Source organism: Symphodus melops (genome assembly GCF_947650265.1).
Source record: "Symphodus melops genome assembly, chromosome: 12".
In the NCBI taxonomy this organism is placed as follows: Eukaryota; Metazoa; Chordata; class Actinopteri; order Labriformes; family Labridae; genus Symphodus; species Symphodus melops.
The window spans coordinates 23,788,773-23,803,299 of NC_136702.1; the positions used below are offsets into that span (position 1 = coordinate 23,788,773).

The following is a 14,527-nucleotide window of genomic DNA, read 5'->3' on the forward strand; positions in this document are numbered from 1 at the left end:
GTACATTTTCAATTTGATATTGTCATAACTTTAACAAGTGACTTAAATAATCTCTCAGCTGTCAGAGGACGATGAGAAGCAGGCTGACAATGAGAAAGAAGATTGAATACCAATTTAATCTGTTCAAACATAAAAGCATCACGCCTGAGTGACTGATTACAATTATGTGGTACACTTTCTAATGCAGGGTCCAGTTTCCAAGAAAGCCAAAGTTTCTGGACTTTGAGGACACTTGGACTTTGCAGAAGAGGACTGAGAGCTGAGGAGGAACCTTGTCGCAAACACGAGGATCTGCAGACTGGCCGAGTGGCTTGTCCTCGTTTTGATCGTCCTGTCCAACATACTTTGTCTGTCGGCAGCCCTGCTCCCGTACACGACTTCTGAGCTCCTCCAGCTGTGGTTCCGTCTACCTGCTCCACTGCCAATACTGCATCTGTTCCCTGGCATCGTTTGTCCCCGCACTCAGAAATACGTCCACCGCGGGTCTCGCTGGAGCTTCCACATCAATAACTCCTCGGCCATCAACTCCTTCTGGTCCACATCTCGCCATCGTCGAAGAAGCTCTGGCAGGAAAGCAGACTGCGGTGTGTTAGCCAACCTAGCCAAGACACCCAATTGGACCCTCAGCTCATCTTCCTCCCTCAGCCTCCTCATCCCTACTGCCCGCATGACCACCATGGGGTCCAGAGCCTGCAGTCGCTCTGCCCCCCACCTGATTTCCGGGACATTATTATAATTATGTCTCTTGCCTTGTCCCTCACTCGTCTTGCATTGTCCTGCATCACCTAATAATTTTTTTTTTAAAGTGATTTGAGTAGGGATTTTCTGAGGGTGGAAGTTTCGGTGTTTCACAATTCAGTTACATATTTTACATTTGTAACCAACAGTTGGAGGTTTTGTGTACAACCATAAAAATATGCATCCTGTCAAAACATTTTCAGGATTCTGGGAAAATCTCACGAGTCCTTCAAATCTGGGATCTGAAGGAGATGGTAAAAATGCTATGGAACGTCCAAATGGTTCTTCTCCTCGATTGTGAAGTGATTGTTGTAGTGATTTTTAAAGTTTCTTGTGTTTTTCTTTCAATAAATTTGGTGAAGCTTAGTGTTGTTAGGTTTTTCTTTAATTGCTTACATCAATTTTTATCAATTCACATCTTGCATTTCATCAGAAATATTTAAAATAAATGTTTACTGTTTACAAATCAAGATTTTCTACATCAACATTTAATTAAAACATACCAATTGTAAAATGGTATAAAATTGCAAATCGAGTTGTAACCGAGGGACTGCAGATGTATACTAGCTATGAGCTAAATCTGGTGCAATACATCAAAGGGCAACATTTATGTTTAATATTGCGCATGGTACCTTTACAAATAAAGTTCAAAATAATAATAATAGTTAACATATAGTTATATATTTATTTGGTGGTGTTTCACATAATTTACAACTTTTAAACAAGACATTTTTTTTGGATGTGGCGGTCAGTCAGTCATGCTGATCTCCTTTTTAAACCAACATTATAATGTTTTATGTTTGTTTATATTTATGGACTTAATCTGATATATTATGAAGTGTAATGTTACACAAACTGACTGATTTCTAGTTCAGTTTATTCAGTTATTTTAGATCATGTACTTCCTGCTATGCATCATTTGTTTACCTGTCCAGGGAAAACACGTGCAAATGAAGCTGAAGCTAACTCAGGTGCAGGTGTGCTGCTTCTGAAAATATAAACAATAAATAAATAACATTTGTTCATTAAAGGTCAGATTGTAACGGGCAGTGTATGGACCCAGTTACAGCACTACAGGAAACTAGCAGATAGTGACACTTTAATGTTTTGATGAGGTGGGTGTGGCTGACAGGTAGAGAGAGAGAGAGGCAGTCTGAATGGAAAAATACTGAGAGGCAGAGCAGAAAATATGTCAAAAATGACCACATGATGTTACGATAGTTCATCCACTCTTGTACCTTAAAACGAGGCAAATCAGATAATCTTATGGGACTTTGATAAGTGTGATTTGGGAACGTTTCCTTTCCACAATCCTCCTACACAGAGGACTGGCTCCTAAGACCCAGCTGGGCCCTCTTAAACATTCCTCTGTTAAAAACAACAGGCAGTAGGGTTGTCAGGAAGTTACTGTAAAACTATCCTGCTGAAATGTTTGCTTCTGTTATTTTTAACCTTAACCTTATCCATTGGTCCACTTTCTGTGATTTATGTTCTAGTTGTTTTTGTTATTACTAATGTTTATTATTGATTGTGCATTGTTATTGTTGCATTTTCATTGAATAATGACACAATTAATACAGGGCTGTGCTCTGTTTCCTCCCTCTCGTGGTAGTCTAACTCTTGAGTCTTGAAGGTACCCCATGGTGCAGGCCAAATGGAATGGTTTTATATCTGTCGATGATGGGGTGGCCTTGTTGTGAGGTGGATCGTCTCTCGACCGGAGAGTCCACAGTCCGCGGTCCCCTGCTCCTGTGACCACACAGGAAACACTTGAAATCATCTAATCAAATATTCACTTTTTCCAAAAACTTTGCGAAAGTGTAGGATTTTTATTTTACATATAGGCCGACACGCGCGCAAACAGACGAGCGTGGGTGCGCGCAGACAAGCACGCACACACACACACACACACACACACACACACACACACACACACACACACACACACCCACACACACACACACACACACACACACAGCGTAGGCTACACTGTGGTTTAAGTTTCGTTTCTCTTCCATGGAAGAGGCTGGGTTTCCGTGTTGGTCATCATTGATGTTCTCTCCTCTCTGCAAGAAGCACGAACAGGAGTCTCTCGCTCTTCTGTTCTCGAAACTTCTGCTGCATCAGCGCTGTTTAAGAGTGAAGACGAACTTTCAAAGAGGTAAGTAGTGAAGTATTGAGTCATTTTAGGAAGATAAAACATAACGTGTAATGAAGACCAGTATCCCCAGTGATATGATGTTGGGTCTGACATCGTGTTTCTACATTTCTGTCAAATCTACCTTCCTGTTTTCTACGCTCATATTTAATCGGTTTACAGCAAAAAGGGCTCTCATACAACTTAACATGTATATTTAGATTTCTTTGTTCACTTGAGTATGTTGAAATTGTGTATCCAGAAACTTCTTCCTGGTTTTCATTTAGCCACAGGCTGCCCCAGAGAGAGCACTGCCAGTAAAATGCCAGTCATGGTATTTCCTGTAAGACAAAATGAGGTTGAACATACCTGTGGTGTTATTTTAGTCATGTTGTGATATGGGCAGGTAAGCAGATGAGACACAAAATATGAAATGTTGGATGTTAAGTTAACACAATGTTCAGTTATAAATATGGCATTTGTTTTCTTCTAAACTTAAATGTAGTTCAGTTTGATAATAATATACAGAAGTGCTTTGATACAAATACTTCTGGTTCATTAAGATCCATAGTGTTAAACTGGCCTCTCCCTTTTTTACTTTATTCATCGCTCCTTATGGCACAAGAACACCCCACTTCTATTTGTCACACGTCATACTCTCCCTGGCCTGTTTCTGCTTAATCTGGATCTCATCTCATATTATGCAACAATTTTTCCAAAAGAATCATATTGAATATTGCCAAAACTGTTACTCATAAAATAAGAATACCTCCAATGGCCTGTTGTAAATATTTTCAGTGCATGTAGTGTGTTTCACTTGAGTACATGTTACACGTAACATGTGTAACGCTCCGGTGTGTATGAGGGGTGAATCCCTTCTAAATTCATGCACTGCAGGGGACTTAAAAAGTTAGGATGTCAGGTGTGGCGACATACTGCACCTAACTCACGCACGCTAACTGACTTACTTGCGCCTGAGCGCGTCAGAATTTTTTCTGTGTACATGTCATGCAGACGCTGCTACATAGTGAAGCTCGTCTGACCACAGTAGCTTCAGTCTCGCCACACCTTACACTACACCTAACTACTTTAATGAGGTCAGTTTAGGCAGGCAGGCGATAGACTGCAGTGCATGTATTTAGAATGGATTCACCCCTCATACAGTGTGCGTTTTTGTGCAGTTATGTAATGTTGGTGTGTGCCCCTCGATGCTCACAGTCAGACAGCAGAGAGAGGAGCAGGGAGAAGTTGCTGCTGCAAAATAAAAAGCGCTTAACACCTGCACACACACACACACACACTCTCTCTCTCTCTCTCTCTCTCTCTCTCTGTCTCTCTCTCTTTTTCTCTCTCATGCACGCAGCAGTTGTATGAATAAATAAAAAGAAGTCGGAAACATACTTGGGCGGCAAGAAATCTACTTGGACGAACCACCCAGGTGTCGTCTCTGTATGGAAAACTCTGCGGTGTTAGCTGGAGGCAAAAAGAAGCAGGCGACGTAGGAGTCATAAAATGTCTTATTGTGTTGTTGCTTTAACAGAATAAAAAGGAGTAAATGATGTCTTGAAACTGAAATTTGACCAGCCACCACTGCTCGTCAACCACATGTAACATGTTGCTTACCTCATAACATAGCTAACATAACAAGTGTGGCTAATGGTCATCAGTTATGTAGTTAGGTCGACAACCACTTTCAATTAAATTCTGTTTACTATCCATACCCAGCAATGCAAGCGCAGTTCATCATCAAGATGTACTTGTTTGTTTTATTGACAATAACTGATGCAAGCCTTGTACATGGTGGTCGTGGGACTTTGCTGCTGGCTGGGCAGAACTTCGGATGACGGTGTGTAGTTTTGCAAAGACGATGTCGGACTCTGTAGTTTTCTCTGGTCCTCTCCCTAATTTGACTAGTGATGACATGTATAGCCGCATGTCTTCATTCAACCGCTGGCTATCGAGGTGGTGTCCAGTAAACGATGTGGGCTTCATAGATAACTGGCAGTCCTTTTGGGGAAAGCCTGGTCTGCTATCTAGAGATGGCATCCATCCTACTCTGGTTGGTGCAGCTCTATTATCTAGAAACGTAGCAGAGTTTATTAGTCCCAAACACTGACAACTCATCAGAGTTCAGACCAGGATGCAGAGCTGCAGTCTTACACACTTCTCTGCGCTTCCTTTAGATCTGTTTACCTGCCACTATAGCTGTCCATGTGACTGTAAATCTAACTGTAACTCAGTTAGATCTTCTTATAGCTGTAACCCTACTTATACTATAGATACTGTGTCTGTTCTCCGCCCCACACCTGTCATAAGCAATTCAACCTCAATAAAAGAGGTGTAAATCATAACAATTTAATCAAAATCAAAACTACAAATACGATTTAGCAAAAAAATCTAACAATTAAATGTGGCCTACTAAACATTAGATCCCTGGCATCTAAATCTCTCCTAGTAAATGATCTAATTTCAGAGAATCATATTGATCTACTTTGCTTAACTGAAACCTGGCTTTCTCAGGATGAATATGTTAGTTTAAATGAATCCACCCCTCCCAGTCATTTGAATACTCATATAGCTTGAGACACTGGTCGAGGTGGTGGAGTAGCAGCTATTTTTAATTCTGGTCTTATAATCAATCCTCGACCAAAGCTGAATTATACCTCTTTTGAAAGTCTTGCACTCAGTCTTTCACATCCAGTCTCTAGAACTTTTCAGCCAGTTCTAATTGTTATAGTTTACCGGCCTCCTGGCCCATGTTCAGAATTTCTATCAAACATAGTTCTTAGCAGTGATAGAATAATTGTTGTAAGGTATTTCAATATCCATGTGGACATTGTTAATGACAGTTTTAGCACGGCTATTGGCTTCACCCAGGGTGTAAACAAACCTACTCATCGATTTAACCACACCCTGGATCTTGTTTTAGCTTATGGTATTGAAATTAATAATTTGTCGGTTTTCCTGGAAGATTCTCTGTTATCAGACCATTTCCTAATAACTTTTGATTTCTTCTTACCAACCTTAACTCCTCTTAATAAAAAAGTGCTCTCTAGAAGTTTAAATGACAATGCTGTAGCTAATTTTAAGGAAGCTATTTCAACTGCCTTTGTTTCAGTACCATCCTCTAAGCTTGTTGAAAACTCCTATAATCACTTTAGTCCCTCTTAGCTTGATCAGTTTGTAGATAGTGCGGTGGATTCACTTAGAGTTACTCTGGATTCAATCGCCCCCCTAAAACAGAAGCCAATCAAACGACAGAGATCAGCTCCATGGTACAAGTTAGAAACCCGTACTCTAAAACTAACGTCACGTAAATTTGAAAGAATGTGGCGCTCCACCAAAACGATAGAATCTCGTTTAATTTGGCAAGATAGTCATAATAGATATATGAAAGCTCTACGGCAGGCCCGCACGGCCTATTACTCGTCTCTTATTGAAGAAAATAAAAACAACCCTAGATACCTCTTCAGCACTGTAGCCAGGCTGACAGAGAGTCATAGTTCATTTGAGCCACCAATCGTTTAGCCCTTAGCAGTAATGATTTCATGAACTTTTTAATTGATAAAATTCTAAACATTAGAGACAAAATTAGCAACTTACTACCTTTACTCAGTGCAGATTCCTCCTATAATTCAGATACAGCAGAAACGGTTCCAAATTCTGATACTAACCTCGACTGTTTTTCTCCAATTAACCTCTCAGAACTAAATTCGATTATTTCTGCGTCTAAGTCAACTTGTCTTTTAGATCCAATCCCAACCAAGTTGTTTAAGGAAGTCTTTCCCCTAGTTAGCAGCTCCATACTAGATATGATCAATATATCTTTAGCGGCAGGTTATGTACCCCAGTCATTTAAAGTAGCTGTAATTAAACCGCTCCTTAAAAAGCCTACTCTTGATTCAGGAACTCTAGCTAACTATAGACCTATATCTAACCTTCCTTTTATCTCCAAGATCTTAGAGAAAGTGGTAGCTAATCAGTTGTGTGATTTTCTCCACAACAACAGCTTGTTTGAGGAGTTCCAGTCGGGATTTAGAGCTTACCATAGCACTGAGACTGCACTAGTTAGAGTAACAAATGATCTTCTGTTAGCCTCAGACAGGGGACTTCTATCTGTGCTTGTCCTGTTAGATCTTAGTGCTGCTTTTGACACAATTGACCATCAGATTCTGTTACAGAGACTAGAACAATTGTTTGGAGTTACAGGGACTGCTTTAAGTTGGTTTAGATCCTATTTATCAGACAGATCTCAGTTTCTGCATGTTCATGATGAGTCCTCTATGTACACCAAAGTTAGCCATGGAGTGCCTCAAGGATCAGTGCTTGGGCCGATTCTCTTTACATTATATATACTTCCTCTAGGTAGTATTATGAGAAAACACTCCATGAACTTTCATTGCTATGCAGACGATACTCAGCTCTACATAGCAATGAAGCCAGAAGACACCAACAAGCTTCGTAAACTAGAAGCCTGCGTCAAGGACATCAGGTCCTGGATGACCAGAAACTTCTTACTGCTCAACTCAGACAAGACTGAAGTTATAGTGATTGGACCTAAGAACCTTAGAGAGACTTTCTCTGATGATATGACGCCCCTTAGTAGTATTAGCGTAGCCTCTAGTACCACTGTTAGGAACCTAGGAGTTCTGTTTGATCAGGATATGTCCTTTGATTCATACATTAAACACATTTCAAGGACAGCTTATTTTCACCTTCGTAATATCTCTAAGATCAGGCAGATCCTGTCACAAAATGATGCTGAAAAATTAGTTCATGCATTTGTTACCTCCAGGTTGGATTACTGTAATTCTATTTTAGCAGGGTGCTATGGTAAATCTCTAAAGACCCTTCAACTCGTCCAAAACGCTGCAGCTCGTGTTCTGACTAGAACTAGGAAAAGGGACCACATGACTCCTGTATTGGCTTCTCTCCATTGGCTCCCTATAAAATCTAGAATAGAATTTAAAATCCTTCTGCTCACCTACAAAGCTCTAAACGGTCAGGCACCATCCTATCTTAAAGAGTTGATTGTACCGTACTATCTGACAAGAACATTACGTTCCCAGAATGCAGGCCTGCTCGTGGTGCCTATAGTCTCTAAAAGTACTATGGGAGGTAGAGCCTTTAGTTATCAGGCACCGCTCCTTTAGAATCGTCTACCAGTTGGGGTCCGGGAGGCAGACACATTAGGTACTTTTAAGAATAGACTTAAAACTTTTCTTTTTGATAAATCTTATAGTTAGGGCTGGCTTAGGACCAGCTCATAGTTATGCTGCTATAGGCCTAGACTACCGGGGGAACTGGCACCAGGATCTCTTATCTCTCTCTCCCTCTATCTCTCCCAGCTTTCACATCTTATTACTGCTTGTCACTATCTTTATATTCTAACCTCTCCTTTTTTCTGGGAGCTCCTGAGCTCTCTTAGGTTCCTAAGCAAAGTTATACAGTTCATCTTATATTAATTATATTTGGTCATTTAATTGACTTTCTCTTGCAGCACTGATGGTCAGCATTTTGTGAGAACTGTGACGTCTATCATGGATCTGGACAAATTCAGGTAAGGCAAGAATCGATTTATTTTAATGTTTTAATAAAGCAAAGATCAATAAAGAGATCTCCTATTTTAATTTTAGACTATTGATGTATCAAATTTGAATGGCACATTTTTATGAAAAAAATGTAAATGGCGTGTATAGGACAGGGAGTATTTGAGGTGTGGCCAGTTTAGTGTGTTATCCTTTATTTAACCACAAACAGCTGCTCTGTTTAAACAACACAACTGAGATTTGTAGAGAATCAACAATCCAACGTTTTGGATCGGTGCCTGTAGTACTGCACTGTAACGTTATATCTCCAGGTATCTGCAGTAAAGCTTTTAGCCTGAAACCTGCAGTTCTACATTGTGGGATTATATTACATCTCGTCATATCTCCAGGAGTCTTCTTATAAATGTCATACTTTCTTGAAGATGCCAGGCAAAACGTCTTTAAAAATTTAATTTCATGATGACATACTGTTTTGTGAACCCAAGTGTTTTGTTTGTTAATATTTACACTCCTGCTGCATTAGTGGTAGAGATTTGGGAGAAGTGTGGCAGTTACTAAGGATTTTGTACTTTTATAGCATTGAGAACTTTATTGTTATTGCTCTTTTGAATTATTTTGTAGCATTAGTTTTCTCTGATTGTGAAGAAGAAAGCAACACCATTATGGGGGATCAAGACGACCTTCAGGTAAATACCAGTTTAATAACATCAGCTTACTATTATTCTTCTATATTTCTGAATTCATGATATAGTGTTGAGGACTTGACTTTGAGGGAAGTAACAGCACTTCTTCAATTTCAGGGGGAAGATCTGCCTCCTGACATCAAGGATTGGAGTAAACAGCATGTTAAAGAATGGGTTCTCAAGGTGGATGGTGTGGATGACAGTGTTGCAGAAATACTGTTTCAAGAGGACATTAATGGACCTAGTCTAATGCGTATGGATACGACACGCTTAAAATCAGTTGGTGTGACTTTTGGACCGGCAACGCTTATCATTGATGCCAGAGATGAGGTGGTGAAATTACAGAAAGAGGAAGCAACAACTTCTACAAATTTCCCTGGAGGTCCTTGCAAACCTTACCCATTTCACAGTTACCATCATGCCCATAGATACAGGCAGGACAGCATTCTTGATGTCACAGAATCTGGTGCTTTAGACTTCATTGAACCGTGCCACGAGTTTAAAGGTTTCTACAACACAACAGATGAAAGTGAAAAGAGCAAGTTCACTTATGAGGTTATTCGCTTTGCAGCTGCCTGCATGAATAGCCGCACCAATGGCACCATCCATTTTGGAATAGGAGACAATAAAGACAGACAGAAAAAGTTCAAACATGGCCAGGTGTTGGGAGTTGTTGTAAAGGGTAAAGAGGCTTATGACGAGGAACTTAGAAAGGCCATTGATCGTTGTTTTTTGTATAAACACAAACAGATTGCTCATACTTGCATCAAACCACCTCGATTTGTTGGAGTTCTCAATAACAACTGGACATCATCAGACAAATGTGTTATAGAAGTGGACATTGTTCCTGACTCTAAGATCTGTGAAGACAACTTCTTCCAAACCACATTAAAAGAGTTGAGACAAACACAAGAAGACATGGACAAAAATAATGCCAAGAAAGAAGGTACTGAAACAGTCACTGCTGAAGCAAAATCAAAACAGCTCTATATCCGAGACGCAGGTAGCACTAAAAATATCCTTCCAAAAACCCAAACTGCCAAATTTATGAAAGAGTATGAACAGTTCATCGCTCGGGTGCCCCAACTATCTCAACAACGAAAACAAGCAGAAGAGAAGCACCTTGAGGTGATAAAAAGAAGTACTCAAGGCTCTCGATTAAGTAACATGATAACTGGTGGATCACTGTCTTTAGATAAGTCACACTTTCAGTGCTATGTGATCGTGACTAACAAATCACACCCAATCCAGTTAGATTCATTGGAATTTCTTGTTGAACTCAACCCCACAGCTGTTTTAGACTTTGATCCAGAATCGGACACGCAGGGACTACAGCAGTACTTTGAACAGCAGAGTTCTGTCAATGTACATTTGCCAGTAAAGTATAAAATCACAGAAGGAGTTGGGGACATTGCTAGCAAGTTAAAATTAACTCGAGACACCAGCTGGGTGTTCTGCAATGGAGGTATTGAGAATGAGAGACCCTCAGACATAGATCAGTGGCTTAAGGAAAAGGGAGCATCTGTTAGAGATGTGGTTTCTTTCTTGTGCCGGAAAGATGTTCTGCCAAACCAAAGATTCCTCGTCATTTTCTTACTTTTGTCAACAGTGAGTGAGAAGATGGATCCCCTTGTTGAGGCTTTTATGTCATTCTACCAGGAGCTCAAAGGAACAGAGCAAATCCTTTGTTTATGTGAAAATGAAAATGCATTTTCCTCCTGGAAAGACCTTATTGAGGTACGGTGCGGGATTAACATCTCTGAGAGATGCATTTATGAACTCAGTTTTCCTGAGGTCAATGGCACCGTACTTAGTCTTTGGTCAAAAAATCGTAGATTGCGTCGCTTCCTACCCTGTGGTGGGGAAAGCAAAGTGCCTCTTGACAAGAAAGTAGAGCGTAGCTTAGATACCTTGGAGATCTTGTGTGTGAACCAGTGTGAGGGAGGAAACGAGGACAAACTCCAAAAAGAGGAGAACTTTTACAGAGGGGGAAAAGTGTCATGGTGGAACTTCTTTTTCTCAGAAGAGCCCGGATCAACACCGTTTATCAAACGGGACATGTTTGACTACATTGTGAAAACAGTCATACCAGATTTGTGCTCCCTGACAAAAGCCTGCGTGTTGTTCCACCTCATGCATGTAGCCGGATGTGGTGGGACAACTTTGGCCATGCACATTTTATGGGCTCTTCGAGACCAATTCCGTTGTGCTGTCCTCAAAAACCCAGAGGCTGATTTTGCTAAAGTCGCAGAACAAGTAGTCAAACTTTTAATGATTGACAATGAGGAGCAACAGCCACGACTCCCTGTTCTGCTGATGATAGATGACTTTGATGACAAGGACAGAGTATTTGACTTGCGGCAGCTCATTGAAAAAGAATGTGCAGAGAAAGGTATCCGGTCTAAGACTGCACAGGTAGTTGTCCTTAACTGTATGAGGTCAGAGTCCCCTGAACCCATTCCACAAACTGCAGACTCGGTATTCATTGGAAATAAGCTCTCTGATAAGGAACAGAGACTGTTTGAGAACAAACTTGCAGAAATAGAGAAAACACACAGGAATTTTGAAACGTTCTATGGATTCATGATCATGAAGGAGAACTTTAATTCTGAGTATGTTGAAGGCGTGGCCCGCAACACCCTGAAGAGCTTCAGTATGAATCAGAAACATGCACAACTCTTGGCTGTTCTAGTCCTTCTTAATGTTTACTGCAAGGGTTCCTCTCTCTCCATCTCTCTCTGTGAAGAATTTCTTCATCTTGAACCAAAACCAATTTGTGGTTCTGTCAAAGTCGAAGAAGGATTTGAGAAATTCTCTCCTTTAATTGCACGGTCCCTCGTTCAGGACAAGTTGGTGTTTGAAGCTGTAAAAATCCTCCATCCAAGTATTGCAGTGCACTGTCTGAAGGAAATTACAGAAACACACAATGTGAGCAAGGCTGAAATTACTGACTTTCTGCTGACCACACAAAAGCTTTATGAAAGCACACAAGGCAGAGACAAACTCTTGCAAGATGTTCGCCACATTTTGGTGAAGAGATATCATTCTGTGGAGGAGGACTCTCAATTCTCTCCACTCATTCAAGAAATTGCAAATGAAACTCCAGGACAGGAAGAGATGTTGCTACGAAATGCATCCAAAATATTTCCCAAAGATGCTGTTGTCTCTCAGTTACTGGCCAGGTACTACTACCTCAAAAAGAAGAATTTCTTAGAGGCCAGAGTTTGGGCACTAAGAGCAAGAGATCTATTCAAAAACAGCTCGTATATAGCAGACACAGCAGCACAAGTTATCAAGCATGAAATGATGAATGCCATGTCAAACAACAAGGAAGCACATTTGAGCCCTGAAAACTTGAAAAGTTTTCTTAAAATGGCTCAGTCAGCAATAGAGGCATTCAAAGAAACACAGAACCTTGCAAAAAAAGAATCCTTTCAGCGATCGAAACCCTTTAATGTTTCAGGATGCCTGGGAGAGATTCAGGTTGGATGTCTTGTCATTGAGATTCTAGAAAATAACCCAATATTTTCTTTCCGCAATGTCCGCCATGACATATTGAGTCAGGTTCTCTCTGGACAACTTAAACTTCAGGGTTTAGAGAAAAATGATCCAAAGCAGGACAGACACAGGCGCTACTACTCTGTACTCAGAGAGTTTGAGGATGTACTGTACAACCTGAAGTACAGGATGAAGGCAAACTTTGACCTCTTTGAGAATGTATCTGTTCACTTTGGCACCAGGTTTGGAATGAAAGACAGTCGAGAACAGCGAACACAAGCTGATCTTTTCAAGTGTTTTGAAAAATATGCAAAGCTTTTCTGCAAGACTGAGTCTGCAGCGCTTTGGAAGGTAACACCAATCGGGCTGGAACTCCATCGGGCACGACAGTCCCTGGAGATCGAAAAAGCTGACAACTTCTCTGGGATACTGCGTTGTCTCTCAAACGAAAGCTCTCGTGCAGCAGTTGAGAATATTGGCCATCTCTATAGTTTTGTTTGTAAACTCAATCCTACTGTCAAGGAGAAAATCAACTTTATCTACATCAATGTTGTGTTGAGTTGTCTGGGGTCACGACACATTCAGCCATACAACACACTAGTTGATTACCTTCGCCAAATTCTGAGTGATCAAATCCCATTGAGTGATACTTTGCCTCTGTGCTTCATCACAGTTTTGCTGTTGTGGCCACATCAGAACCTGCGTTTGAAAGAATGTGCAGGTCTTGGGAAGTACATCTCACTGATGAAAAACGCTTATTACTCAGAGATGAAGGAAGTGATGAATGGAAAAAGGCCGGTCCTTCACTTTTTCCTGGGGAGGAAGCAGGGTTATCAACAACTCGTACACTTAGGAGAAATCCAACGGTGCATCAAGGTCGAGCAGGATCAGTTTGCTTCTGTTTGGGAAAATGGTCACATCTGGAAAGAGAAGAAGGTGAAGGATCTCCTTCGCAGGGTCACTGGTAGGGTGAAGGGAAACTTGATACTGGCAGACACTTGTGTCTCCGATCTGAAGGTAGAAGTCTCACCAGTGTTTAGAAGTGAACTTAAAAGGCATGCCCAGGGATCAAGAGTTTCATTCTTTGTTGGTTTCTCGATGAACGGACCTTTAGCACTCGACATAAACTAAAAGCACAAAAGCAACCGTGTGTTTTTCTCTTTGATCATTGTGTATCCTTGTGTTTTACAGACCCTTGTATTTGATTTTTGGAAAAGAATTCCATAGACTCCATCTTTTGTTAGCATTGAAACGTCTACAAGACTTTGTAAATATGAACCCATTTTTTAAAACTGAAATATTAGTTTTCTCTGTTGTCTCTTCACATTACGACATGAAGCATAATAACCCGTTCGTTCCGAGAGATGAAATCGTTTTTCTCAAAATTTGCAAGTAATTGTTTGTATTGTACATTTACTTTTGGAAAACAAAGAGAGAGATATGCAAACGTTTGTAGCACGTTACCTATGTATCGTTGATCCTGTGTGTACCAATATTCATTCACTATTCATTAACTTGAAGCCTTTTATAACATTTGAATGATCTTTTTCTTTTCATTTTATATTTTTCAGTCTTTGATTCTGAGTACGGTATTGTTGATTATTCATAGCAGACAGATTGTTTTATACCAATGTAACTTTTATCATGTGAGGCCTTTTAACAAGGCTTTGTTAAAGAGCATTTAATGAAAAAGCTGCCTAATGTAACTTCACTGTTCAAATGTTTACTTTAAGATCTATGTAAGGGTGTGAAGTGTTGTGTGTAGTATCTTTACTCCTGTTTTTTATTAGATATTTACTGTTTGCACTGAGATATCTTGTAACAATGTTGTACTTCTCCTGTTGTGTTTGATTTGTGTTAATGCATCCTGTATCATTGATGATTGGACTCTTTGTGTCCATGCTGGTCATAAGTCTGCCTGT

At 40.3% G+C, this 14,527-nt stretch overlaps 1 protein-coding gene across 4 annotated transcripts in view; it reads left to right on the forward strand.

Annotated features, from left to right (window-relative positions):
- Positions 1-14,527, forward strand: part of LOC306832382 (sterile alpha motif domain-containing protein 9-like) — an 86,839-nt gene that overhangs the window by 69,710 nt on the left and 2,602 nt on the right. Inside the window, exons 1-3 of one of the 4 annotated variants that reach the window (XM_079357027.1) lie at positions 2,817-2,899; positions 9,046-9,110; positions 9,225-13,973. The exons of 1 other annotated variant lie outside the window; for it this stretch is intronic. In XM_079357027.1, coding sequence (XP_079213153.1) covers positions 9,087-9,110; positions 9,225-13,736 — 4,536 coding nt within the window. In that variant the 5' untranslated portion in view covers positions 2,817-2,899; positions 9,046-9,086 and the 3' untranslated portion in view covers positions 13,737-13,973. Of the gene's footprint in view, positions 1-2,816; positions 2,900-9,045; positions 9,111-9,224; positions 13,974-14,527 lie in introns of those variants that run through there. 2 more of the 4 variants (XM_079357028.1, XM_079357026.1) reach the window with 2 other exon arrangements.